At 59.7% G+C, this 27,957-nt stretch overlaps 1 protein-coding gene across 3 annotated transcripts; it reads left to right on the plus strand.

Moving 5' to 3' along the window:
• TFAP4 (transcription factor AP-4) lies at positions 1 to 26,190 on the plus strand. Of its 3 annotated transcripts, none has more exons than XM_075899101.2 (7): positions 1 to 236; positions 10,572 to 10,737; positions 12,745 to 12,843; positions 14,111 to 14,281; positions 17,542 to 17,679; positions 23,918 to 24,076; positions 24,754 to 26,190. In XM_075899101.2, the coding sequence occupies exons 1-7, from the start codon at positions 148 to 150 to the stop codon at positions 24,946 to 24,948; spliced, it is 1,017 nt and encodes a 338-aa protein (XP_075755216.1). In that variant the 5' UTR covers positions 1 to 147; the 3' UTR covers positions 24,949 to 26,190. The 3 variants fall into 3 exon arrangements, with proteins under 3 accessions (XP_075755216.1, XP_075755217.1, XP_075755215.1); XM_075899100.2 differs by lacking the exon at positions 1 to 236 and adding an exon at positions 9,909 to 10,483; XM_075899102.2 differs by lacking the exons at positions 1 to 236; positions 17,542 to 17,679 and adding an exon at positions 9,866 to 10,483.
• The last annotated feature ends 1,767 nt before the right edge of the window (positions 26,191 to 27,957 follow it).

The raw sequence follows: 27,957 nt of genomic DNA on the forward strand, positions 1-27,957 counted from the left end.
GAGGGGGCCGGGCGCGCGGCAAATAGTCCTTTGTTTACATGGGCCGGTGGCTGGCGGAGGCGGCGCCGGCGGGGGAGGGAGCGCTGCGCTCGCACCAGCTGTTTCCCGCCTTGCGCGGCAGAGGCGCGGCGCGCTCAGCTGGCCCGCATGGAGTACTTCATGGTGCCCGCGCAGAAGGTGCCCGCGCTGCAGCACTTCAGGAAGTCGGACAAGGAGGTGATCGGCGGCCTGTGCAGGTGGGTGCCGGGGGGGGCGCGGCACGTGGGGCGGCGCGGGGCCGGGCGGGCCGGGCCGTGAGGCGGGCGGCAGAGCGAGGGGGGGGGGGCCCGGGCGCGCCCCGCCGGCCGCACGTTGGGGAGCTTTAAAGGGGGGTGTGTTTAGCGCGGGGCCCGGCCGTGACTCGGCAGCCCTCCCGCGGGGGCCGCTGGGACATGTAGTGCGGGGCATGGCGGCCCGGCCACGCTGCCCCGCACAAAGCGGCCCGCGCGCCCCCCCCCCCCCCCCCGGCCGCCCCGCGCGCGCGGCCCCAACCGCCCGGGCCATGCGGCCGCGCCGGGCAGGTGCCGCACGTGGGCCGCGCGCCGCCAGGGCCTGCCCATGTGCGCGGCGCCGGGCCTAGGGGGACCCCCGGGCGGGCCGCTCCCCGCGTGCGTGCGGCGAGGGCCCGCTCGGTGCAGCCCGGCCATATGGCGCTGCTCGCGCTCCCGCGTGGACTAGCGCAGGCTCGGCTCGGAAAGTTCAGTCTCCTCGCTGCTGGCTCCCTGCAGCACCAGGCTTTGTGCCGTGGCTCGCAGCTGGCCTAGCTCTCGCTGGGGAACCGGTGCTGGACAGGCGGGGATGGTATCTACGGTTAGCCCGAACCGCAGCGGTTTGAAGGCCTGCCCACTAGGGTGCCATCCAGTGTGGGGTTTTTTTTTTCTGTGGCTCTTGCAACTTTGCAGGAGGTTAGGATCTCCCTAAGCACCTTGAAGTTGTATTAAGCTGGAGTATCCTGCTTGGAAGGACACTCCTTTGGGTAGAATGTTACAGGACAATGTATTCCCTCCTCTCCTGGGAAGTTTGAGAATAAAATCTGAGTCTTTTCAGTTTCACACATGTTGGATGCTGGCGGGATGATTGAAATCTAACTTTTATTTTGTTGTTGGTGAGGGAAATAGCACTAAAATGCATTTGTTTCAGAAGAATAAATCCAGCCCAACTTATCTGAGACAGGACAGGTTTGTACCTTTGCTTTCACTTGGTGGTTGAAATAATTTCTGCTTGCTACCAGCATGACATTAACCTCTTAGATTGTAGCAGGATGACTTCCCATAGTCTGTTTCGTTGTTGAAGGATAAGATAAAGTTTTCCTTAAACACTCAGAATGCTGCAGCAAGGCTGTATTCCTGGTAGGGATGTAATAGCATAACCATTTAAATGATGTAACCGATAAGCACATGCTTATTGGTTACTGTAAAGGTTACACACCAGCTCCTAGCCTCACATCTGGGGAGCTGGCTGCCATCTTGCACTGCTGGCTCTGTATCAGAGCTCATGGCTCAGGGGTGGTAGCCAGCTCCATGGGAGCAGAGCTGGGAGTGGGGCCACGAGCCAAAAGCTGGCTCCCGGCGTGCACTGGCTCCCAGGGAGCTGGCTGCTGCCTTTATCAGCTAGTAGCTGTGCAGCAGGCTAGAGCTGGTGCATGCTGGGAACCAGCTGCTACCCTGTGTAGTATGTAGGGCCCGAAGCACAACTCCACTCCCTGGAGCCCACAGGTCCTTCCGAAGAGCTGGCTGTGCAGTATAAGCTTTTTACTGCAGATCCTGCAGCGTGTAACCATATAACCACTAAGACTTTCAGCAGTTACATTTATGTACTTAACTGCTTTTTAATGTCCCTAATACCCAGAGCTCTTTGGCCTGTCATGGGTTCATAGAAGCCCTGTGACTGCTTTCTGTGCTGAATCCGCTTACTGTGTTTGGGCACACTTGTGCAGGAACATCTAGCACTGGTGAGAATGAATCAGTTACCACCTTCGTACTGGTGGACAAGTCTCTGTTATATAGTAGGGCTGTCAAGTGATTAAAAAATTAATTGCGATTAATTTTGTGCGCCTCCAAAAGGGCCCCAGTTGACCCTGGGCACCATGCAATGCTGTCCCTCAGAAGCACCTCAGCGGCGTTTCCAAGGGGCAGCGCATTAGGAGCCTGGGATCAGCTGGGGACTCCGGCTGATCTCCGGCTCCACTGTTGAAAAGCCCCTTTGAAGTGCCGCTGAGGTGCTTCAAAGGGGCTTTGCAACAGGGGAGCCAGGGATCAGCTGGAGTCCCCTGGCTGATCCCCAGCTCTTAATGGCTGCCCCTTTAAAGCGCCAAAACAGCACTTCAAAGGGGCAGCGCAGCATTAATGCCTGCAATTAACATGTTAAAAAATGTAATGCGTTAATCGCAGGTGTTAACGCAGGTCAATTGGCAGCCTTCGTATATAGGCTGTAAAACTGATGACTGCTTAAGTCTCTGGAGCCACAGATTTATTGATTACATGGGTGTCTCACTAAATAAAACACTTCAGGACTCTTCTGAGAAGTGCTTTTTGTTGAGACTGATTTGTCTCCTTCAGCTGTGTCATAGCAACTTCAGTCTTGCTGAATAACTAGCCCTTATGGGTACGCCAGTTGGAAGATACCTGCCTGCAAAGTGTGTTCCGTTTATCCCCTACTAAACGGCAGCTGAAGTTACAGTGGCGAGAGTGTGAGGACCAACAACTGTTGACGAGAGAGTTCTGCACTTGTACAGAGCTCCTCTTCTGGTCAGGGTGAAAGGGCAGGTGTTTCATGCTGCTGCCATGGACTCTCTTAATGCTGTGCTGCAAACTCCTGTGCCAACACAGGTTTATGTTGGTTTCCTCTCCCCTGGAAATGAAACCTGGGCAGAAGTATGAGGAACCCCTGGCAGAACTGGTCCTCTGCCACATTCTTATGGGCCACTGGTCCTCTTCGAGCCCAGTGCAGGCAGATTCTAGGCAAGCTTCTTCCTGCCTGTCTGTATCTAAGAACTTGGCTTCTCATCTGCAGGGGCCTGCCCCGCACTGGATCTCTTTAGAGCAGAGAGTCGTTCATATTGAATTGGGTTTCCCTGGGGGTGGTGGTGCAGGGGGGGGGGGGTCTATGAAAAACATCTAAAGGGACTAGCATGAATATCCATTGAACTTGCTTTATTTGTGGCCAATGTCTAAATCTGCTCTCTCGACTCCCAGGCTATCGCCCACTGTCCTGTTTAATCCACAAGACGAGCTTCCAAATGCATTTTCTCTGGTTCGCTTCGTCACCTTTTTTAAAAAGGTCTCTCCCCAGGAAGAGCAGTTGGGGGAAGGTTATCAGAGGCCCTCTTGTGAGGAAATGGGTTCTTCCTCTTTCTCTCTTCTTAAGAACCTCTGCTTCCTAGATGGCTCTCTTGAGCCGCCTTGGTCTGCTTTCCCCATCGGCCAGGTACAGATTGGAGCGGGAGCTCATAGGCGTGCACTGTCCCACCTCTAATATGGGGATGATGCTCAGCAGGGGCAGATATAGGGCAGGGCGAGTGGGGCGGCCGCCCCGGGCCCCGCGCTTCAAGAAGCCCCACACATGCGCCGTGGCAAAGGGGGGCCCCATAAAATTGTGCTGCCCTGGGCCCCGCAAAATGGTCATCTGCCCCTGATGCTCAGCAGACTATAGGCCCAGCCCCAGACCAGAATGGAGCAGGTCGCTGCCCCATTGAAGATAAGGAAGGCTTAGTGGTGGTTTTAGTGTAGGACAATTGGTCTTGTTGCAGCCACGCCTGGATTAGAAGCAGTCCCATTGTCCCACTTGGTGAGGTGGCTTGTGATCTCCAACCAGGCTACTTTCTGGATGGATGGAGGGATCCCTGGTTTTGTGAGGGTGCAGGGTAGGAAAGGGCTAGCCTCAGTCTGTCAGAGGGCTAGTTGAATCCTTCCCTTTCTGCAATGTGTTCTTGCCTCCCCCTTTCCTTCAACCAGAAAGAGTTTGATCCCCTAGCCTAGCCCAATGTAATCCCTTATCTTCCCCCCAAATACCAGTTTTGCTTGGCCATAGCTGTGATCACTGGAGTTTCTGTGGCCTACCCTCTGTGGTGACGCCTTTCCAGAGGAGGAAAAGCCCAGGGCTCCACGCATGTGCTGCTGCTCCTCTTTGCTCATCTCGCTCTGTTTTCCTGCCATGGCAACTGTGACTTTTGGGGACACGGAGGCTGACGGTCCCCAGCATAGAGCTGTGGTGCTGGAGGTGGAGGGCCCCAGACTAGAATGGCCTACGCCGCAGTTCAGGTTGGAGCGAGAGTCTTGTTACTTTCGGGGCACAATGTAAGATCCCCCCCCCTCCAGACAAGCCTCTTTCCCCTCCGCCTCTGTCAAATAGCCTGCCTGCCACTTCTTACCTAGAGCGTGCGGTCAGAATGCCCTCTGGGATAGGAGCAATGGTGAGACTGAGGCGCAAGTTCAGCTCCTATTGCAGGTAGCGGCTGACGTGACCGAGCATGTGCCTGCGTTCTGCAGCGAGGACATGGCCTTCCACAGCCCAAGAGTACGTAACCCTTTCCCCCCAAAAAAAGTATAAAGTGGAGGTGGAATTCTTGTTCCTCTGCATCTCTCCCCTCGCTCATTGTCTGAGCAATGTTCCTGCTAATCTCTTCCATCCGTGTGTGGAATAATTTTATGTGCACCACGGCATGTGTGACCCTGCACCACTGGAAGAAACAAACCCTAGCTGTGGGCACTCTGTTAACCAGCTGGGCAGCACTTGAATCTCTCCTGAGCAGCTGCTCAGGCTCACCAGGAACGCTGCCTTTGATGCTTAACTGTAGGGCTGAATTGCTGTTTGCACAAACTGCAGGGAGTGCTTGAGCCTACGCTCTGCTGCTAGCAACCAGGCCCTCCTCGTGCATCCCAGAATCCTGTGTGCCATGCCACCACGGGCGCCAGGAGAGCCGGTTCCATTGCTTATGGGATGCTCCTGACGTCTGAGGAGAATTCACTTGACTGGCCGCCCTTCATCAGGAGGCGATGGAACGCCTGGAGTCCGGACACAGCCATTCCTGTCAGCGTTCTGGGAGCCGAGTGCCAGAGCTGGTCTTGGGGAGGATGAGGTTTCGGTTTCGGGAGGTCCATTGGCCCCTGTTCTCCCCCCCCCCCCCCCCCCCCCCCCCCGGGGAAGGCTGTGTGAGCTCAGTCTGACTTCATAGTGTGTGTCAGGAAGAGGAGACCCGTTCCCAGGCGTGGGAATGCAAGTGAGAGCTTCCAGGGCAGTCTTCTCAGTGGCCCTGCCTGCACCTGCCCTGGAATCATGCTTGTGCCATGCAATCCTGCTGTCCTCCTTCGGTATCGCTCCAGAGCCCATGGGCGAGGTGCTGGCTCATCTGGAGTGGCCTCGGAGGTAGCAGTGAGAGACACTTGCCTTCTGATCCTTCTGGGTATGTTTGGTGCAGAGTCATGTACTTTCCCTCGCTGGGTGAGCAAGAGAAGGATGGGGCTCCGTGTTCAGTGGCTGGAGTAGGAAGGTGTTTCCCCGAACTCGGCGTGGGCTCTGAGGCGCAAGCTGGGTTCCTTCCTCCTTGCCCGTCTTCCTCAGTAACCAGGGCACTGCCAGACACAGGCCCCTGCGTGATACGGGGGCAATCCTGTTGCCTTCCCTAGGGTGGCTCAGGAAAAGCTGAAGGTGGAGTTGGGCCCAGCAGGGGATTGAGGTAAGACAGTTGGTGCACAAGACTGAACCTGGCAGACCTGCGCTCGCTGGGCTAATGCAGGCTAGACTGGGCGGTGGGGGGTGGGGGGCTTTGAATACACATGAGCCCAGGTTCGACAGCTCCGCTTAAGCACAAGTCTGGTCTGGTGACACAACTCTGTGTCTCCTACCTTCTGGGATGTCTCCTCCCCAGGGCTGGTCAGAACGGGCCAATTCTCGGCTAATGCAGAGCTCTCGGCCAGGGCTTTGCCTTGGCTGGGATGTGCTGAACTACTTCATGACTGGACGCTGCTGGCTTCTGACCCCCTGTAGTGGTGTCCATAGAAATTGGACTTCAGCTCCCAAAAGGAGAGGATTGGCACCATGGGGTCAGGGGCTAGCTCCTTGGTGTGCTGGACTACCCACACCCTCTGCACGTCTGTTGCAGATCATGAATGAAAATGGGCAAATAAGCTGTAAATATCCTCGTGCGATTTTGAGCAATGTGATCTTTCTTCACTGACAAACTGCCGCTGACCTTTCATATATTGTCTTCGCTTGTGCCTAGGGATATGCATTTGCATCCTCTGTCTTAAGATCTCCTAGCACTTGCAGTGCTTAGCCTCACTGGCTCTCTGCAGATGGACTGTAGCATAGCTGGCCAGGACTAGTGACTGCCAGACTCATCAGGGTAGTTAATAGGAGCATGGCTGTCGGGGTGAGCTAATGCAGAACTGCTGAGGGACTGAGATCTTGCTGGCTGCGAACAGGTGACAGCGGAGAGCAGGTGGTTACAAGTGTGATTTTCATTGTTCTTGAATTCCGGCATGACTTGAGCCGAATTCTCATGCAGTCTCGGCTGTTGTACATACTTAATGGAGTCGTCCACAGCCTTAGAAAGCCGCTTCCTAGGTCTAATTCTTGAACTAGTGGCTATTAACAACGTCGTGATGGGAAAATATAAGAAAAATGTGGTCTGTGGCTTTAGCTAAAGGCTTGCATCTCAGGGCTAGAAGTCACCTCTTTAACATGGAGCGGAATTCTCCGTTCTCCAGTGGCCTGAATCCGTGGTGTCCAGTTGTGAAGCAGTAGCCGCTATAGTGGTTTGTGCTATAGTGAACTAACTAGCCAAATAGCCACATGTGGCTAGTGTACTGGACGCTACGGGCCTAAAGCTTTTAAGTGACTTTCAAGGTACGTGGCCTTTGCAATTCACTGGCCTCTCTCAAAGCGCTGTCTCTGGCAGCGGCCCAGGCCTGGCACAGGCTCAGTGCAGGTCCCGGTCTCCGGGTTGCTCTGAGGCCTGGGCTGCATGGGCAGGCCTGAGGCTGCTGTTGGTGCTTTACCTGAGAGGCAGGGAGGGGTCGATCCGGAGCTCAGGGTGTGGTGTAAACACTGCTGCACCTCATTGCGGCTCCGCTTCCTCTTTAGATTTAATAACCTGCGTTCTGGGCTAGGGACAGGTCACCCTGTTCTCTCCTTCCTTGGGCTTGCAAAGTGCCCTCCGTGGAGAAGTCTGGACTAGGACTGTAGGTCGTGTTGACCTGTTATCTAGAGGGGCTTTCAACGCTCGTGTGGACGGGGTTTAAAACCTGTGAGCTGATCGTGGTCCAGCCCGAGTTCCCCTGCTGGATTGACCACAGTGTTTCTGCCTCCCTCCCAGCTGGGTGGCATTTGGCGGGGGAAGTGTTTTCCTGGCGGCTCTGCCAGATCACTTGGGAACAGAAGGCGCAGCGGAGGCAGCAGGAAGCAGGCGGGACCTGGGGCTTTGGGTGGGGCGGGGGCTACCTCTGCTGGGAGTGATCATCTGGAAGCCATCAGCAGGAGAGGGAGGGAGCTCTCCTCCAATTCATCCAGGGCCACACACACAGGCTGGCCCTGCAGGGACGTAGATGCTTGCCGCTTTCTTACCATGGAGAAGTTGGGGGTGGAGGTGAGGGGAGAAACCAGAGGCCCTTGCTGCAGCTCACCAGCTCTATCTTAAGCTTTTAATCCTCCCTCTTCCCTGCCTAGCCCCGCAGCTTTCAGCAGCCCTCAAAGCCCCCCCGCGGTCCCCCCGCCCTCCACGGAGGAGCCAGGATCAGCTCAGGGCCTGGCTCGGCTGGTACCGGAGGGTCCCTTTATCTTGGTCTTGCTGAAGGATTCCAAAAACCCTTCCTAGCTCTCTGTCCTTGTGTCCTGCCAGGGCCGAACCTAGACCTGGCATAGGGCCGCCAAGCAGGCTGGGCCCGCGAGGAGAGCCCGCAGTGCCTGCTTGACGCGAGAGGGCGGTGAAGTAGAGCCAAACCACCACATTAGAAGATGGGCAGGGCCCTGGGTGACAGCTGGTCCTACGAGAGGTGCTGTGGGCTCTGACGAATGCCTGTGCTTGGGCCCGCCGCTCTAGACCTAGTCTGAGATGCCCCTTGTCTCTCCCCATGGCGCTGGGCGTGTTTAGTGCTGATTCAGGGCTGAGTGCCACCGACTGTCTCCCCACTCTGCAGTGGCCTCATGGCGAGGCCTTGTCATAAGAATGGCCAGACTGGGTCAGACCAAAGGTCCATCCAGCCCAGTATCCTGTCTGCCGACTGTGGCCAATGCCAGGTGTCCCAGAGGGAGTGGATCGAACGGGTAATGATCAAGCCATCTCTCTCCTGCCATCCATCTCCACCCTCTGACAAACAGAGGCTGGGGACACCATTCCTTACCCATCCTGGCTAATAACCTCCATGAATGTAAGTCCATTAATGGCTATCTAGTTCTCTTTTAAACCCTGTTACAGTCCTAGCCTTCTCAACCTCCTCAGGCAAGGAGTTCCACAGATTGACTATGCGCTGTGTGAAGAAGAACTTCCTTTTATTTGTTTTAAACCTGCTGCCCATTAATTTCATTTGGTGGCCCCTAGTTCTTATATTATTGGAACAAGTAAATAACTTTTCCTTATTCACTTTCTCCACTCCACTCATGATTTTATAGACCTCTATCATATCCCCCCTTAGTCTCCTCTTTTCCAAGCTGAAAAGTCCCACTCTCTTTAATCTCTCCTCATATGGGACCCGTTCCAAACACCTAATCATTTTAGTTGCCCTTCACTGAACCTTTTCTAATGCCAGTGTGTTTTTTGAGATGAGGAGACCACATCTGTATGCAGTGTTCCAGATGTGGGTGTACCATGGATTTATATAAGGGATTCTCTGTCTTATTCTCTGTCCCTTTTTTAATGATTCCTAACATCCTGTTTGCTTTTTTGACTGCCTCTGCACACTGCGTGGATGTCTTCAGAGAACTATCCACGATGACTCCAAGATCTTTTTCCTGATTAGTTGTAGCTAAATTAGCCCCCATCATATTGTATGTATAGTTGGGGTTATTTTTCCCAATGTGCATCACTTTACATTTATCTACTTTAAATGTCATCTGCCATTTTGTTGCCCAGTCACTTAGTTTTGTGAGATCTTTTTGAAGTTCTTCAGTCTGCTTTGGTCTTAACTACCTTGAGCAGTTTCGTATTGTCTGCAAACTTTGCCACCTCACTATTTACCCCTTTCTCCAGATCATTTATGAATAAGTTGAATAGGATTGGTCCTAAGACTGACTCTTGGAACACCACTAGTTACCCCTCTCCAATCTGAAAATTTACCATTTATTCCTACCCTTTGCTTCCTGTCTTTTAGCCAGTTCTCAGTCCATGAAAGGATCTTCCCTCTTATCCCATGACAACTTAACTTACGCAAGAGCCTTTGGTGAGGGACCTTGTCAAAGGCTTTCTGGAAATCTAAGTACACTGTATCTACTGGATCCCCCTTGTCCGCATGTTTGTTGACCCCTTCAGAGAACTCTAATAGATTAGTAAGATATGATTTCCCTTTACAGAAGCCATGCTGACTTTTGCCCAACAAATTATGTTCTTCTAGGTGTCTGACAATTTTATTCTTTGCTCTTGTTTCAGCTGATTTGTCCGGGACTGACGTTGTCCCACAGCGCTTAGCTCTGGGGCCTGCGGGAGACCCCGGCCTGCACCTGTGTGGCTGTAGAATGAGCATTGGGGCCAGAACAGTGTTAGAATCCCACCGTGTGCTAATGCCGAGGGGGAGGGGAGAGTCCTCCTGCACCCCGCAAACCCACGAAGGGGTGATGGAGTGCGTGAGCCCAAAGAACGCTCCTATTCGTGGCGACAGGAGTCCCCGTGCGATTAGCAGCTCTCGCCTGCTCTGGGACTGGATTGCCCCTGTACCCACTGGGGCAGTGTGGGGGAGGGGGGGTCTCTCAGGTATGGGTCACCTGCCCAGCTCTTCCCTCCTTCTGCCCAGCAGAGGCAGCAGCACCATGGTCCTCTGCCTCCTCTGGGCAGGACGTGTTTCTGTGGAGCAGGCCTCGCTGATGGGCGCAGGGTAGATTGCCAAGGCACGGTGGCCCGAGAGGGACTAACCAGGTTTCTGTCTTCCCTTCAGTGGGATCAGCACCCACTGTGCCTGCGGGATCATCCCATGTGGCTGCTTGTAAAATGTGGGGTCCTGGCGATCCTGTGGTGGATGGAACTATCAGGAGGAGGATGGGGGGAGTGAATTGTAGCCTCAAACTGGATTAGCCACATTCCCCAATGCCTCCAGATCGTCATGAAAACGCCCCCCGCCCTGTTCTGGGTGCAGGTGTGTGCTCGCGGCCCCGGAAGAGGACCTCCGAGGTGTTGCTTGAGGAGAAGTGCAGGGGCAGGAGAACAGTCTTGTCTGGCTCTCAAAGTTTCTTTGTCTAGCAGTCGGGTCTCTGTTTGGGAAGAGCCCTCAGGGGTTCTCACAGCACTGCAGGAGACCTGGTAGAAAGAGAGAGCCTCCATCTGCAGGCTGGGCATGGGGATACTCGAGCCTTGGCCGCCCTTGCTTAACCCTCTGCCTCTCTTCCAGCCTGGCCAACATCCCACTGACCCCCGAGACCCAGCGGGACCAGGAGCGGCGGATACGCAGAGAAATCGCCAACAGCAACGAGCGGCGGCGGATGCAGAGCATCAATGCTGGCTTCCAGTCTCTGAAGACCCTCATTCCCCACACGGACGGGGAGAAGCTCAGTAAGGTAAGGCTGTACTTGGCCGCCAGGGCGTGCTCGCCCCGGGGTGGGCCGCTAGCTTCCGGCAGCTCCTCACTTGTGCGTACCCCACTGCTTTGGAGCAGTGCCGGTCCGCGGTGGAGTAACTAACGATGCCGGCCACGGGGCAGTAAGCCATCGCGATGCAAAACCAGTTCACTCGGCAACTTCTGCTGATGAGGCTGCTCCTGTGATCAGGTCAAATCTGGAGCAAACCCTGTAATGAGAAAATAACTTGGAGGAAATACAAGTAAGCGGCGCACAGCCGTTGTAGCGGAGGTAAGCTGCCTAGAGCTTCCAGGCCTTGCCATGCACAGACTGCTCTTGGATTACTGTGGTGTCGAGCAGAGTCCGTTCGCCAGCGCGCAGGCTGTGTCTTTCACGGTGGTGGTATCCGGCCACGGAGCGGCGTTAGGTCTCTTCGCTCTTTAGCGAGGAGGGATTGGAAACCTGCTGGTCTTAGTGCCTTCCGTGAGAGCGTTCTGTGAGGGGAATCCCTGGGGTGTGCGCGTGTGACGTATCTGAAGGGGCCTAGGCACCAGAGCCCGATGTCCCAGTGCCGTCCTAGCTGTCCTGTCCAGAGCAGGGGGCCAGGCTCCTCTCAGCTGGGGCGGGCACAGGACAGAACGGAAAGGCTCTTAGCTCTGTTGGAAGTGTGTGTGTGTGTGGGGGGGGGGTCGCTCCCTCCCCTTCCTCCTCCCCGATCCCAAAATGCATCCTCCGCCCGGGAGAGCGGCGAGCCCTTTCCCATCTCCTGCCAGACGTAGCAGCGCTGCAGGGGACCCGGGGCAGAGTCTCTGTGCCTGGGCTGTGCAGGGCAGGGTTCTTTTGCCAGCGAGCCCCTTCCAGTGTCTCGTGAGCAAACTGGCTGGCACGGACGTGCATCCCGACCTAGACCTGGAGCCAGTGAGGCACTGAGTTCTACTGACACAGGACTAAGGAGCCCAGCGGGGTTGAGCAGCGCACAGATCTCGCTGCTGCTAATCCCTGCCGGTGTGTGGGCTCCCTGTTCGCCCCTATTCCCCCTTGGCTCCCCAGGAGCATATAAAGTTGTGCCAGACAGTGCTAGTGACTTTGGTCTCTGCTGCTGTGAGCGTCTCGTTAGAGCCACCGCTCGCTCCTTTCCTTTTGCACCTGAAACGTCTTGTGACATCGCAGGTGTCTACACGGTAATGGACGCCGGGGCTGGGGCCTTTCAGAGGGTGACTGTAACTCCTCACAGTGAAATGACTCCCCTGGCTCGCATGGAGCTCTGCAGTGCGCCCCACGTCTCCCCGCAGGGTGAGCATTGTGCCACCTGTTAGCTTTCCACCTGCTGGGTGGCTCCTGCTGGGCTGGCTAGACAGCCGCTGGCGATGCCAGCAGAAAGGAAAGGTGGTGCTGGGGCGGGGAGGGGGATTGGGGCTGTGGGCATGTGAAGTACTCGGCTCACTGGGGCAGCAGCAAGGTGGGCGTCTCCCATGGTGCCCTACCTTTGTGCTTAGCTGCCCTGGCGAGAATGCCCTCCCCAGAGGAGTTTCATGGTGCTCCTCAGCCTGAGCTCCAGGGGCCGGCTGGTGCCCCAGCGCCAGTGGGTTTGTAACACAGAAACTCATCTGCTGGGAATTGGGCTGAGACAAGCAACTCGCCTGGCAGGCCAGGAAGCACCTCGGATGCTAATCCTACCTCTTGGGGCTTGCGAGAGGCAGCCAGCGTGCTGGGCGTGGCCCAGGAGGCTGGCTCTGGCGTGGCCCATTGGTGACGTACTAGGAGCAGGAGTAAGCCGGACTGCAGCTGGGTACCCTGGCTGCACTGAGGGCAAGGCGCACCTCATTGTTTGGAGGGTGCAAAGCAATGGGAGGTGGGAGTTGATCTGGAGCAGTGGCAGCTTCTCCTACCCCTGGTCGCCCCTTGGCGCGAGGGGCTCCGCTGTCTGGGGCGGGGGGCACATGGGGCCACAGGGCTTGACACGCTGCCTCTCCTGTGCCACTAACCCTCTTCGCCCGCTCTCCCCAGGCGGCGATTCTCCAGCAAACAGCTGAATACATCTTCTCCCTGGAGCAGGAGAAGACACGTTTACTGCAGCAGAACACACAGCTCAAGCGGTTCATCCAGGTAGCGCAGCCGCGGCTGTTCTCGCCACTCCCCTGCCCTGAGCCCACGGTACCCCATGGCCAGCCTGAGAAGCATGTGTTCTTGCCCAGGGTTACCCCTTCCCCCCCGACTCCCTGGCACTGGTTAGCTGATGGACTGTCGCTTGGTCTGTGTCACTGGGCGGGGGGGGGAGTTGCTTGGCTCTCTCCCGGCCTCTTGCTTCTCCGCCAAACTCTTCCAGAGCGGGTGAAAACCGGGTGGGGGAGAGGGAGGCTTCCTGCCTCTCCTTCTGATGTGCTGACGTTGGGGATAGGCACTTTCCCTGCCTGGCTGCTGTATCCTCGTTGCTTGTCCCTCTGCTGGGGTGAGCCAGATCTTGGAGCTTTGCCGCATCTGTGTTGCGGTGAACCTGCAAGAAGCCGCGCCAGCCTGATGTAACCTGCCCCTGCAGCGGGCAAGGTGAATGGGGAGTCGTGAAGCTGATTAGCTGCTACAGGTGCATTGTGCACAGTCACTTGGTTCTCCCTCTGAGACTGCTCGATGCTTGTGCAAGGGAGGGTCTGGCTTGGGGCTGCAGGTCAGGACTCTCCCCGCTGCCCAGTCCTGGCCCCTACATGGCTGTGCCAACAGTCCGTAGCCACCTGAGGCTGTGCGGGCAGCTCTCCGCACTGGTGGCAAGTCCCTGCTGGGGGTTTCAGTACTCCGGCAGGGCCGAAGGCGGGCTCTGGGTAACCCTGGCTGGGGAGCAGGCAGTGTTTTCAGACTGGATTGAGCTAGTTGCGTGTCACTAAAACATGGGCGGCTTCTAGAGGCTGGGTGGGGGTTCTCGGGCATTTCTGGAGCGTTGTCCAGGGAGCTGTCAGACCAGTGCATCCGCGGCTCATCTCTGGCTGCGCTCTTACTGGCTCGCGAGTGAAGCGGGGTTTGTGGGAGACTGCCCAGAACTTGGGGTACCATGGGGGAGGGTGTCTGAGGGGGGACAGCGCTTCCCTGGGCCCAGGTCCTGAGCAGATAGTTACCTGATACCGTGCTGGGCTGGCATGTAGCCCCTTCCATGGGGGGGGGGGGCTGTTTTCACACGGGCGGGGTGAGCGTTGGGTTCCCTAGCTCCATAAAGAGGACACTGGCTGGGCACAGAGCCAGCGGCTCTGCCTGCCTTTACCCTGATACAGGCTCTTCGCTTGCTGGGTGGGGGGTCCCCATGGCTGCGGCCGGGGGGGTGGTGGCTGCTGTCTGGCCCTGCGGTCGCTGTTTGGCCCCTTGGCCTCTGACTGTGCGTGTCTGGCAGGAGTTCAGCGGCTCCTCCCCGAAGCGGCGGCGGGCGGAGGACAAGGACGAGGGCATTGGCTCGCCGGACATCTGGGAGGACGAGAAGGCTGAGGATCTGCGCCGCGAAATGATCGAACTCCGGCAGCAGCTCGACAAGGAGCGCTCGGTCCGCATGATGCTGGAGGAGCAGGTGAGGCCTGGCGCAGGGGTGGGCCGCCGGTGCTCCCATTCTGGGCAGGGGTGTCCGTGGGATCGGCCAGCCTCCGAGGAGCCCGTCGGGGGCAGTGACGGGAGGAAGGAGAGGACCCAGGCTGGCTCCTCAGTCTGCACTCCGCTCTCCGCACGGCGGTGCAGGCTAGGGATGTAAAATCCCCTTGAATTGCTTAATTGGTTAACTCCACATTTAATCGGTTAAGGGGGCATGGCCAGGCTGGCTGCAGGCAGGGGTTGCTTTGGATGCCCAGGGCAGCCCCTGTCTGTGCTGGACCCTCTGGGACTGGGGCAGCCCTGTGCACATGGCAGGCAGGGAGCTGCTGCAGCCCCCCCCACCAGTTCACTGGAACCTTTCCCAGCCCTAGCGCTGGCAGGCTGCAGTCGTGTGGCGCCCTCTCGTGCCCGCCGGCAGGCAAGCACAAACCGACGAGTGCCTCCGCACATCTGCGCTGCCGTCTGCCGGGGATCTCGGGCGCTCTCGCCTGGGTGAAGCAGCTCCCGTTCGTAAGCCACTGCCGCCCAGAGGGCAGTGGCAGCTGGCGTGGGGGCCCCGCTCTGCTGGACGCTGTGTCCTGTAGGGTACAAAGGCTGCTCTGCCCGGGGTCCAGGCCCCCAGCCCCGTGGCTAAGGAGCTCGTTCTGCGGCTGTCTGCGCCGGTCTTGCTAGGGTGGCTGAGCTCCAAACCCGTGGCTTGTGCGTGGGGCTGGTGGACACTGCAGCGCCGCTCCTGTGGAACTCACGGGCTCCGCCCAGTGCTGGCGTCTTGGTGTACTCGGGCCTTCGGGGCTCTCGGACGGGGAACCCTCGGGCCCCAAGGGAGGTGGAGACGGAGGTGCCGACGCTCCCTCTCTGCAGCTCTCGCCCCTCCGGCGCTCAGGCACGGGAAGAGAGGGGTGCGCGGGCTCTGAGCTTTGGGGCCCTACCCAGATTGCTCTTGGCTGCCCCTCAAGGCTTCAGCGAGGCCTCCCTTCCCCGCCTGGGAGCATCCAACGGCTGGCGCTGGACACTTGTGCTGAGGCTGTCGGCTCTCCCAGTGCAGGGGGCTCTGGCCTTGGCGCGAGGCCTGGTGCGCTCCATGTTTCTGCTGCCCCCCGCCCCTCGCTAATGCAGCTTCCTGGTTCAGGTGAGGCAGAGAACCAGGCTGCCCGAAGCTCTTCTCGGGACTCTCCCATTTGGGGTGGGGCGGGGGGAGGGGACACACCCGGTTTGTTTTCTTCCCGTGTGGATTCTGCTCGGTCCTGGCCCCTATGGAAGCTCTCCAGGATGGCTGACTTGGAGCTGAGCCAGGCTGGGGTTCCACAAGGGCTGGCCCTGCTCTTGTGCTTCCTTTTGGCTCAGCTGGTGCTGGAGAGAGCGGCAGCCCCCCAGGCAGCCCCCTCTCGCGCGGGAGAAGTGCTCTTGCCTGAGGATGGCGCTAGTGTCTCCCTCCCACTCGGCGACCGTGTGGTGGGGGAGACCAGCCGCGCTCAGGGGCCTGCGCCCACGCGAGGATCACGCTGTTCTCCAGGCCATGACTTTGCGCATGCCCCGTGGGCTGCTCCGAGGGAGGAGAGGGCAGGGCTGATCTGGGAAGCGGATCTGATCTGGGGACCTTAGTATTTGTCAGCTTTCAGGAGGTTCGGCTGGGTGCTGTGGGCTCCTGAGATTCTCTCCAAGGCGCCGTCCATCCCAGCCGAGAGTCCTGCCAGTTTCCTCATGCCCACCCCGGGGTGGGGGCTTTCTCCAGGTGCCCTGTGCTGAAAGGGCTTCGGCTTCTCCTTCGAGTGGACTAGAGCCCTGAAAGAGCCGCCCACCTGCTAGCCGCACGTGGCGCAGCTTGGCTGAGCAGTGCCGTGGCCACCGGACCACGTGGAGGCGGCTGGAGTGAGGCACGGGGCTTGGGCCAGGCTGGCTCGGAACAAGGCCACTGACCCAGGGTCGGGCTGGCTTGGGTTTCTGTTGCGGCATCCAGTGCTGCGGCCTCCTTCGCGCACATGCGGAGCCTCGCTTCGCTCCGTCGTGAACCTCCCAACCTGGCCCCCAGGCTGGGGCCCCCTTGTTCCTCCAGCCCTCGTTGGAGCCTTGTTCTCAGGGTGTCCCTCGTGGGGCTGGCTTCTTTCTACTTCACGGTCTTCTCGGGCACAAAGCAGCCACGCCGAAGGGCCCAGCGCATTCTTGCCGCTCCGTTGGCTGAGCGCCTGGTCATCCTGTGAGCGGCTCCCTCTGCACGTGCCTCCCGGGGGCTGGTATCTGTAGGAGGGAGAGTCCCCGCTCTCCGGAGAAGCCCAAGGCAAGGGATCAGGTGGCCTGCTCATCCAGCGCCTCCGATTTTGGGCTGCTCTCCAAGTGTGCTGCTTGCACTGGGATGCGGTTGGTGCCTAGGTTCTGGTCGTCCTGGCTGGCGCGTCTGCAGGGCTGCGTTGATCTACCTGGCTTGGAGCTGGCCGCTCACACACCAGGCAGCTGCCCGCTGAAGACCCTTCGGGGGCTGGGGGCAGAAGACCCTTTCGGAGCGGCTGGTCTCGTGCCAGGACCAGAGCGCGACAGTCCTGTGGCAGTGCACCGCGCAGAGGAGTTGGACTCCAGCTGGACAGTTCCCTCTCGGCCAAGCAGAGCGGAGGGAGCTGCCCATCTCTTGCAGCGCTGGAACGCTCGGGAGCGCGGCGTGTGGCTCGGCCCCTGTGCGGGTTGTTCCAGTGGAGCAGAAGCTTCTCAGGAGTCCCCAGACTGGATCCTGCACGGCATCGTCTCGGCCTTGCATCACGGGACGCCTCCGCTGGGCAAGGAGCGGCGCCCGCGGCGCTGTCGTGAGAGGCCTGTGCCTCCAACGGGTCCGCCTCCGGTTCATACCTTGCATTACGGACCCTGCAAACCTGCCACCAGCCTCCTGGCGCTCCTCCTGGGGGCACCCTGCCAGGTGGCCGGGCTCTTGCCTCCTCGTCCCTCTCGGCTGCAGGAGCGCAGCTGCCGGTGTGTGCGCCCCTCCTGGCGCCGAGGGACCGGCCACGGCGGAACGGCCTCTGGCGTCTGGGCCCGCGCTCTCTGGCTGCGGATACGAACGGCTCTGCCCCTGCCCCGCTGGGGGTTGGCGGCGTGAGGACCCGCCACGTGCTCTGGTGGGGTCCCTGGCACCGCGATGGTTCCCGCTGGCGGGCCAGGCTGCCTCGGCGCCGCCTCGATAGGCAGGGGTGGAGGATGGGGGGTGCGCTCCTCTTCCACACCCAATGGTCTGGGCTCCTCTCTCTGATTGGCTGGCAGGTGCGTTCCCTGGAGGCCCACATGTACCCTGAGAAGCTCAAGGTGATTGCCCAGCAGGTGCAGCTCCAGCAGCAGCAGGAGCAGGTGAGGTTGCTGCACCAGGAGAAGCTGGAACGCGAGCAGCAGATCCGAACGCAGGTGAGTGCGCTGACCCTGCCTCCTGCCCCAGCTCCCTGGAGATCGCACGTGGCCCCACCCACAGGGTCTCCTCAGACCCACGGCCCGACGCCACGGTGCCCCTCCCATCAGGAAGACTCCAGGGTCTTCCCATCCTGGGGCTGAGAGCGTGGCGATGCCTTCTGGTGCCTGCCCTGTCGGGGGGGGCCCCACTGGCAGAGACTCCGCCTTCCCCGGGCTGAGGGCTGGCTCCGAGCGCGGCTGTGGGGGAGGAGGGAGACCCGCAGCTTGTGGCTTCGTCCCGTAGCTCTGAGCCTCGCTCCAGAGAGCTGCGGCATGTCCCGTAGGCTCAGCCCCCCCCACCCCCGGGGTAGCGGGGAGCGTTCTTTGCCCCCCGGGGTGCTCCCGCCTGGGAATGAGCAGCACAGCCCAGGTCCTGCTGCCTGCAGATCAGCTCTTGGGCTTCATGCCACAAGGCCTGTGGGATGTGCCCTTCGGCTCTGCTGGGGCTCGTGCGGGGGGGGGGCGGGGAGGGGGCGTGATGTCACCTAGCAGGCACAGCCTGGTTAGCAGGTGAGCCCCCCCCCCACTGCATTGCCAGCCCCGCCCTTGGCTTTCCTGCCGAGGGCAAGCAGGGACGGGTCTTGGGCTGAGCTGCAGAAGTTGGTCCTCGAGGACTTTCCCAGTCCTGCATGAGGAACTGCTGCCCCACCAGACCTGGCTGTGTTGGGGGGGCCCCCCACCCGTCAGTTCCCTCAGGGCTGTGCGGGCTGACACCCCCGTTCAGAGCATCCAGCATAAGGGCTGCAACCCCCTCCCCCTGCTCCACAGCCAGGCCCAGGCACAACAATCTCCTTCCTGTAGGCCGGGGGAGGGTGCGGGCTGTGGATGTCCACGTAGGCCAGGCCAAGAGGGTGGAAGCCTCCAGAAACGGGGACGTGCCCAAGTGAAGGCTGCTGCATAATCTGAGCCCTGTTCTCTTCATGGCGCTGAGTTGGCGGGTAGGCCGCGTGGTGCGCCCGGCTGGGCCGAGAGCAGGGTGTTGAGTGCCGGCAGGAAGGCTGCTCGTGTGGGTGCCGGCTCTTCTGTTTGGCCTCCAAATGTTTGTTCCGTGGAGCTGGCGTTGCCTCTGCTGGGCCGGTACTTCCCTGGAGGTGCTGGTGCCCTGTTCTCCGTGGCCTTCCCACCAGTCAGTGCTGACAGGCATCCCTAATGGGCGCAGTGGAGCCTGCCCCTATGTGCCAGGTGCTGCGCGTCTCTCTGGGTGCCGTGGAGCAGGTCTGCCAGCCCTCAGGCACCGTAGGGTGAAGTCCAGCCTCAGGGTGGGCCAGGGTGCTCGGGGAGTGACGTCCCCAGACGACCTCTTGAGTGGGATGGGACAGGTGTGGGTGAAACAGCGTCTCTGCTTAGCTGGGGCGTGCGGAAACGCCTCTCAACTCGGGCCTGCTGCGGAGGGGGGCTTTCTTCCGAGCGAGCTTCAGGCCGTCGTGCGGGGGCTTGGTCTCCCAGGGCACCTCCCAGTTCCTTCGGCGGGAGGGACGCTGTAACGGCTCAGTTACCCAGCCTGTGCCCGCAGCTGGCTGGCGGGGGTGTGGCCCAGCCCAGCTTCAGAGCTGGACAAACCAGGCCAGTCACGTGCTCCCTGCTTGGGCCATGGGCTAGGCTGGAACCGTTGGATGCCAGCTCAGAGCTAATGGAGAAACTGCTCCTCTGTGGACCAGCCGGCCGTGTGCTAGGTGCGATGGGGTGTTCGCCCCGCACTGGAAAGGAAGGAGTTAAAAGCAGTCCAGGGAGGCTGTGCAAGAAGCATCCAATCAGAGCAACAACACCCAGTGGCCAATCAGAACCCAGTGGGCTCATATAAAAGGGAGCTGCGGGGCGGAGACTGCTGGTTGCTTTAGGAGGCTGGAGGTGGGAGGACCACCGTGTTTCCAGCAGGCTTTGGGCAGAGCGGCTGCTGACGGGGGGCTGGAGCCCTGAGAAGAGGCCGGAGGCGAGGGGAAGTGGCCCCCGGATTTGAAGCCGCACCGGCGTAGCCGCGAGAGGGGGCTGTCTACGTGGTCTTGGGGCCGGAACCTGGAGGAGCGGCCTGCCCGCCTCTCTCCGGGGAATTGGCTGGACTGTTGATGGAGATTCCCTCCACCCCCTGACGGGGAAACCTGGATGGTGACAGGGCCCGGGAGCGAGTCATGAAGAGGAGGCTACGGCTCTGGGACAGAGGCGGTGGGAGAGGCAGGAGCTGGTCCCCGAGACGGCCAGCAGGAGGCGCCGCCCTGAGGACTCGGCACACGAGGCAGCGAGCGAATGCTGGAGCGTGGGCATTCCTGGGAGGGGACTGTGGTGTCAGAGCTGTGCTCGCGGGAAGCCAAGCCCAGAGACGTGGCTGAGTGGAAGGGACTTGGCGCTGCCACATGAGCCCTGGGGGTGAGTCCCAGGGTGGCCAGAAGGGCCAGTGCTAGTGAGCTGTAAAACGGGCTGATGCCCGGTAGCCTGGAGGCAATCGAATGAGGCGCCACTGGAGATCGAGGGCTTGGATGGGCACGAACAGGCCACTTGCACGACAGGGCTCCCGGCTCTTTCCCCTCGGCTGCAGCGCGCTGGGCGGCCTCCCTGCACCGTGGAGGTGGCGGGCAGGCTGGCTTGTCGGCAACATGGCAGCGCCACGTCGCGGAGAGTCCCTAGGCTGGCTTGGCAGGGCTCCTTGTGGGAGGCCCAGCGCTGGCACCGCTGTTGCTGAAGGACTCTCTGCTTGTCCCAGAGATGCGTCCCCCTGGGGTCCTTGCTGGAGCCTGACTCTGAGCACAGCTGCTGCTGCTGCTCACTTCAGCTGTGCTCTGTTGGGACGTGCCTGGTGCTCATGAGGATCCCGCGCCGAGGGAACCTCTCCCCTTTTCCTTCTGCTTCTCCAGAGACCTCGGCAGGATTCCCACGGGTGCTTGCAAGGTCCCCCTTTGGAGGGGCTCCCTTCTCTCTCACTCCCGGGTCGGTGAATTTCGGAGGCACCCTTTCTTGCATTGATCGACTCGTTTGTTCTCTGTGGGCACCACGTTCTCCTAGGACTTGGCTGGAATGGTCTGTAGGCGTCGTCTTCTCCTGGCAACGGGTGGTGCGCTGCTGCCAGCGGGGAGCCTGGCTTGTACTTCAACCCACTTCCACGCCTCTTAAGGCTTACCTCCCCCCCCCCCCCCCCCCAAACCCTCTAAGAGCCAAGGGAAATCCGCCAGCCCCCTGCTAAGAACAGGCGTGAACTTTACACAGAGCGTCCAAAGTTCCTCACCTCGTTCTGCTTCTCTGCTGGCCTCGGTGACCACGTGCGGAGAATTCCCAGGGTGCTTCTGGAACCACAGATCCCCCTTTGTAAAATGGAACTGGACCGGAAGGCTGCCGGGCCCAGAGGAAATACGTTCTGTAGTTCTGAGTCAGACGTCCAGAAGCCTTGGTTTTTTGCTTACAAGTGTCTTCTTAAACACAACAGCCATGTTTCCTTACTCCCCTGCTCGGTTAAACCTAAAATGCCAGTTGACCTTTCTGTCTTCCCTTTATGTATTCCCAAGAACAGAGGACGTTTTTAAAACGGCTCCGGCCAGCAATGCTGAGGCCTTCGCCTGGTTTCAGAATGAGCCGGATCCACTTCTTCGTAAACCGGGTCTCGCTCAGTGCGCTTGGCCTCGTTCGCCCGTCTGTCCCTCCGGGGCACGTTCTCCAACAGTACCGTTGCGGATGTGGGCACCTCCTTTGGTTCAGTGACTCTGGGTTTGCATTGGTGTTCCCATGAGCAGAACGAGGAAAGGACCCCGCCCTGCTTGTGCAAATGATGGTCCCATAGACTTTCACCTCTTCCTGTACCGCCCTATGATGCTAAAATACTTGCCTCTGCCTGGGCCCGGTCCGGCGCCTTCCCCCCCAGCCAGTCACGCTCGCTGGGAAACCTTTGTGAGCAATGGTTGGTAGCTGAGCAGCATGCGACTAACACACTTGCAAACCCTGTACGCCAGTGTTTCTTAAATTGTGTTCTGTGGTACACGGGTGTGCCGCGAGGCAGTCGGAGGTGTGCTGTGGAGAACAGAATTCAAAATGGCCACTCTTAAAGGAGCAGGCGACTTTTTTTTTTTTTTGCCTCAGTAACTTCGCCCTGACTCTCTTCTCCCCCCCCACCCCAACAAAAAATTCTTGGTGTTCCTAATTTTAAAAAATAGTTTGGTGTTCCTTGGTCTTGAAAAGTGTAAGAAACACTGCTGTACGCCACAGGCCCTCCCCTCTCTGTGGGCACCATCCTCTCCCTTTCTTCTCTGGGGAGACTTGAGGTCCCATGGCAGAAAATGACGTTTGTAACATTGATTCAGCCCTGGCGGGCTCTTAGATTGTAGGGTGTGTTACTCCCGCCTCAGGATTTTGTGCTTGCCCTGAGACGAGATGGTATTTACACTGAGCGCAAACGCTTTTGTCCTGCTCCACCAAGGTCCCCCCTCGGAAGGGCGCCTGTGCCTCTAGCCGTTGGAGCAGGATGTCTGCAGTGTCCGAGCCTGTCGATTCTGCCTCTGGCTCTTCGGGCTCCTTTAAGTTCAAGCCCTAGAACCTGCTCCAGCAGCATCAGTCTCCGTTGCGGGTACAAATCGAAGGCACAAGTGAGGGGGCTGTTGGGCCTCGCGCGGTGCTCCGGTTGCCGCGGCTCTGTGCGTGTCAAGTGCCAGGGTGTGGGATAGACCCTCCGTGTGCTGCAGAACCGTCCCCTCGTGGCTGAGGCCTTGCGGCGCCTGGTAGTGTCGTCTGGCTCCCAGTTGGGTCCCATTTGGTTCTGGCGCCTCGATGAGGCCCAAGAATGGCTGCGGAGCCTCCGGTGTCCTGCGGGACCGCCCAGGGTTTGTGACACGTGGGCACTGGGGCCTTGGCTGCTCTTCCTGCTGCACAGGCCTCAAGCCCGTCTCCTCCGCAGAGGATCGCGGCTCCTGGGGGGCTCCCTCACTGGAGACAGTGGTGGTGCCCCTCTTGCTTGGGGGGGGGGGGTGCTGGCCTCGGTGGCAGCCCCTCGAACCCTCTCAGGTGGGACTGACCTGAAAGCTTCCTCTAGCCCCACAGGCGTGAGCCAGAAAACAGCCCTGGCTGGCCAGGGGGGCTCCTTTGAGGGGGAAGGGGGCTGCTTGGCTCGCGTGGGAAAGGGCGCCGGGGGCGGGACTGTCCCCTTGTCCAGCATTCTGCAGAGGGACAGCCCAGCACGAAGGGGCTGGCAGCTGCCTGGCGAGCGGGCGCGTTTGGAAGCGAGATTTATCCGTCGCCTGCCCAGGCCTGGGGGCAGCCAGTTAACCTCTCCTGGGCCCCCTTGAGCAGGACGCGCCAGGAGCTCTGCCGCTGCGGAGCCGGCCCATGAGTGAATGGCGAGAGACCAGTCTCTGGGCCCCTCGAGGGCTGGCTCAGGAGCCTTTCCTCCCTGGAGCTGCCCCCCTCCCGGCTCTGCTGTCTCGGGAGGCCTCCCCCGTGGTTCCTGGCCCAGGAGGCTGCTCCACTGACTCTGGCGCAAGCTACGAGCAAGCCTCCTGCAAGCACAGGGCTGCTCAGTCAGAGGCCGATGGGCTGTGGGGCCAGGCCTGCCCGCCCGGCCTGGCGCGTTTCCCCACAGGGACGATCAGGTTCCCGAAGGGACACGCCCCAGCACGGGGCCAGGCCTGGTGACCCTGTCAGTCCTGCTCCTTAGCCTCCGTGCCTGGGGCACCAGGGCACCCAGCCCGGTTGGGTTTGCAGGCGTTGGAGAGAGGTTGCCTTTGGGACACCACGGCCCAGAGTGGGCTGGGATCTGCCTCTGTTCCTGCCGCTGCCTGGCCTTTCCGGAAATCCGGCAGGGCTGCCCCGTCCACGCGGCACCTGCTTTCCCACAGCCGTTCGGGGCCGAGTTCGGTCACTTGGCTGGAGAGTGGCAGGGCCCGCAGGCTGGCTGGCCTCGCCGCCGCCGGAGCAGGCATGGAGCCGAGCCGGGGGGCGGCCAGCGGAGCACGTGGTGGGTCTCGCCAGCACTTCTCCTGGCTCAGGCCACGGAGAGCTTGTGGCTCGGCTCCACCCACGTGGAAGGGAGGGCTCAGGCTGGGGCGCGCGTGGCCAGCTCCTCCCACAAAGCTGCTGTGGGGTGTTTCAAGGCCAGGCCACCGTGGCGCCGCTCCGTAGCCTCTGGTGGGGTGCTGTGACCTGGCCCCCGTCTGCGCCCTGGAGCTCGGGCTGGAGGTGTGGCCGGGCAGCTCCCATACTCAATGGTGTCTCTTTCCTTCCCCAGCTCCTGCCGGCGCACGGTCCCCCCGCCCCTACCCATCATCCCACTGTGATTGTACCAGCACCGCCTCCTTCCCATCACGTCACCGTGGTAACCATGGGCCCATCCTCTGTAATCAACACGGTCTCGACATCCAGGCAAAACCTGGACACCATTGTTCAGGTAGGGAGAACAGGCCGGGATGTGGGAGGACTGGGGGTACCTGCAAGGAAAAGGGAGCATTCCAGACAGGGCCCCGTCCAAGTCCCGGTGGGGAGAATGTCTGGGCTCCTCCCCAGAGCCCAGTGCCGAGTTAACCTCAGCAGGGCTGGTGGCTAAGACTGGCCCAGACTCAGGCTTGGAGATGGGGCCGCGTAGGAGCGATCCCTCCCAGGGGTGTGGGCAGCCGCCAGGGCCCAGCCCCTCCCAGAGAGCAGCCGCATCCGGCTCCCGCAGCATGGCCCTCGGCCGCGCAGCTTCCCGCTCTGAGACCGAGCGAAACCCCAGCCCGCTGGGGAACGTGCGCATGGGCCGAAGGGCCTGCCAGCCCAGCTGTGCCCCTGGAGCTGGGGGTGGTAAGGGCTGCTGGGCCCTGTGCGGGCGGGGCGGGCTGCCGGAGCCACTCCCAGCACGGGGGGTGGCTTTGCCGAGGATGTGAGAGCCAGACTGATGGCGGGTGTCAGCAGAACGTGTCCAGGCAGGGGCTTGGGCTGCTGGCCCTGAGCAGTGGCTAACGATGGGGACCCCACCAGACCAGCAGGGGAGGCGTGTGACTGTCCTCCGAGGAGCCCCCTTCCTTCCGGAGAACGCTCCCCGGCCGCCCCGCTGGGCACCCCCCTCACTGCGATTCCCCTCGGCAGGCGATTCAGCACATCGAAGGGACCCAGGAGAAGCAGCTGCAGGAGGAGGAGCAGAGGCGCGCGGTCATCGTGACGCCCGTCCGGGCGTGCCTGGAGCCCTCCAGTTCCGACACCGCCTCCGACACAGAGGGGGACGACAGCGACTCCATGGATCAGAGCAAGGAAGAGCCCTCAGGGGAGGGGGAGCTGCCCTGACACCCTCAGCTAGCCGCAGGGGAGGGGGCGGGCTGGACCGGGGAGGGGAACGTCAGAGAATATGCGGAAATTTTTAAAAAATACAATGCGTTTTGGGTCTCTTTTATGACCTTTTCCAATACTGTAAATCGGAGCGCTAGGACCAGACACGCTGAAAGTTCACTCTGCAGTTCAAAGCAAACGGGGGGGAGGGGCCGGGGCGGGGGCTGTGTCAGTGAACTGGCGCTGGGGAGGGAGGGGGTGTTTTTAACTAGAGATGGGCTAAAACTGGAACCCAGGGTCTGAACTCGGAGGGACTGTTTGGGGTTCGGGTAACTGGGACCTGGAACCAAATTGCCTGTGGCTTTGTTAAACTACAACCCACCTTCCCGTGAGCTTGCAAGACCAGCCCCGGCTCCATCCAGCGCTGGCGTGGCGGGGGTGTGGGCTCACGGGCCGGCCTGAGTTCTTGTTGCTTGTTTGTTGGTAGTTTCTCTATTTTTAAAAAAGGAAAAAAAAAAAAAATCCAGTCGCTGGGCTCAAAACGAGGCGCCCAGAGAGGAATGTGGTGTCGCTGGGCGCGGTGGCGACGCTCTGGGGGGTTCAGTGTCGTACTCTCCTGCGTCACCGGGCGCTTCCCCTGCTGGAAAGGACCCCCGCACATGGCAACGGGGCGAGAGAACACTTCACCCCAGGCCCATAGGACTGTAAGGCTGCTGGAACTGTTGGGGGGCAGGTGTAGTACTCGAAATGACTCTGAACTCAAATTGACTAGATTTCGGATTGATTGTGTTGCTTTAGATTAACCCCCCAGCCCCGCAAACCCACTTCATTTCCAGCCCCAATGGCAGGAAGTGCCCTACAAGAGATCAACTTCATGTTCTTTATTTTTCCTTTGTTTCCTCCTAAAGCACTTAATCCATTTGTGGGGTCTGCCCAGTCAGAAGAGCTGTTCTGTTCTGTGCTTGTCGCTTCTGTTCCTTTTTTCTGTTGTTTTGGTTTCCTTTCTCCCGCCCCTGCCCCCTTCCCGTTTGGCTGTAGGTTTAGGCCAGTGTTGTGTAGAGCCTTTGTGGGTATTTGGTAGGTTTCTCCCCAGCCACAACTGTTTCTGTTTTTTTTTTCTTTCATTTTTTGTATTTTTTTTTTTACGATTTTCAGGTCTTTGTGTTCGAGAAGCTATTATATTTTGTTAAGAAAGCGAAAAAAAAGAGGCTTGTGCCTTTGTAAAGAAACAAAATAAAGTTTGTACTTTGTTTTTTAGAATCTCTGTCTAGTGTAAAATCTGTGAGTGGTGCATGAGGTCGCCCAGCGTAAGCGCAGCTCCGCGTCCACGGGCGGTCTCTAGTCCCACGGCTGCTGCCTGGGACTCCATGGCATCTTCTATTCTAGATGTGCCACCAACCCAGCCTGCATCTGGCAACCTGGCTGCTCGTTCAGCCTTTGAGGAGCTTGGCTTCCACTTGCCATAAGCGGCTGTGAAGAAAATATTTTGAAATGGGAATCAACTAGTCCCATAGTCTTGTAACCAGAGTGCGCAGCCAGCTGGCCCCCTTTGCTCCAGAAGCTGTGAACTCCCTCTCCATGCAACTTAAGCAGGTGGGGCGGGAAGGGCTAAGGGAGGAGAGAGACAGGCCAGGAACTGGGAGGGGGCGAGGCTGAGGGCTGGAGAGAACCCCAGGATCAAACGAATGGCAGCTGAGTAGTATGAGGTCAAAGTAGGTCCAGCTCCTTTGCTGCTGGAAATAAATCCGCATTTGTTGACTTCAGTGGGGCTCTACCAATTTCTAGCCAAGATCTGACCACCAAAGCTCTGTTGGCTCACTAAGGCTCCTCCTTCATTTTGGTGCCAGCTCCCATTGCTGGCAGGGGAATGGGAGTGTGTGTGGGTGAGGAGCTGTCATAAACTTCCTCCTCTCCTGTGAATCGGAGCCAGACTTAAACTTTCAAAAATAGCTGCATGAGCTGCCTGGGCCAAGAGCCCCGAGCGTCCGCACCTCCCTCCCCTGCCCCGAGCCACTGGGTGCTCGAACATCCCACTCTGCCCGCAGCCTGCCTGGAAGGCAGATGGGCCTTGCCACGTGTTGGGTGCTTTCCCACGCTCGCTCCCGCAGCTACTGCCGTTGCTGTCCTGTCACGGGGTCCTTGGGGGGAGGCCCAGAGAAGCTGGGTTTTTGAAGTGTATGTAACATTCCCACCCCCCCCCTTGCAGGGTTATGGGACACGCGTAACCATTACAAATCATTCAACCAAAAAGCCTTTGTCTCGGGGCTGGGCCTGGCGCCGCAGCCTTGGGGCAGTGAGCAGTGGCAGGGTCCCCAGTGGACTCTGGGTCTCTGCCCCCGGGGGGTGGTGAAAGTGCCGGGGCGGAGGACTGGTTTGGATGGGGACAAGGGAGCTGATGGGGACGTAGGGAGCCATGGGTAGGCGACAGGAAGTTTGGCACATTTACCTGTTCAGAGGTTCCTTCTGCCGGACGCCCTTGCCTGAGAGTTCTCCCAGCTTCTGTGGCCCCAGGGTGTGGGGAGAGGCCTGTAGAAATCCAGGGGCCTGACGCCAGGAGCCAGGTCCATGTAATGAGCCCGGTGAACTGCTGGCTTGCGAGTCTGCGAGTGCTCTGAGAACAGCGTTAGCTGGGCCGGGGCTGGAGGGCAACCAGGATCGCAGGTAGCAAGTCCTGGCAGAGCCCAGATACACCCTAAGAGCCCCACCCGAGCCCTGAGCGACGGGTTCCCGTTTGCTTGCAGGGCCCGGCCTCAGCTCAACTATCGGCCTGGCTCCCTTTGTGGATCTGGGACCTACCCCCAGCCTCTGGCTGTCCATTGACAGCACACAGTGTTTGCAATGTGGGCTCAGGCCCAGCACTTGGCTTGCCCTGGGTGCGTGCTGCCTGGCTACCTGCCTTGCCTGCCCGAGGGCAGCACACAAACCCTCCCCATTCTGGTCTCTTGCCCAGCTAACGTGGCCTAGCACGATCGTGCTTCTGCAGACTGCTGTTCCCTGGAAGCTGGGTGCTTGGGTGGCTGCCCAGGA

This window comes from Pelodiscus sinensis, chromosome 15 (assembly GCF_052426305.1).
Source record: "Pelodiscus sinensis isolate ZL-2025 chromosome 15, ASM5242630v1, whole genome shotgun sequence".
Classification (NCBI taxonomy): Eukaryota; Metazoa; Chordata; order Testudines; family Trionychidae; genus Pelodiscus; species Pelodiscus sinensis.

Bases quoted from the DNA above. Each gene is read 5' to 3' on its own strand.
- TFAP4 (XM_075899100.2), top strand. From the start codon at position 10,287: ATGAAAACGCCCCCCGCCCTGTTCTGGGTGCAGGTGTGTGCTCGCGGC. The intron at 10,484-10,571 runs GTAGAAAGAGAG...CCTCTCTTCCAG, and splicing joins ACAGCACTGCAGGAGACCTG to CCTGGCCAACATCCCACTGA. The intron at 10,738-12,744 runs GTAAGGCTGTAC...CGCTCTCCCCAG, and splicing joins ACGGGGAGAAGCTCAGTAAG to GCGGCGATTCTCCAGCAAAC.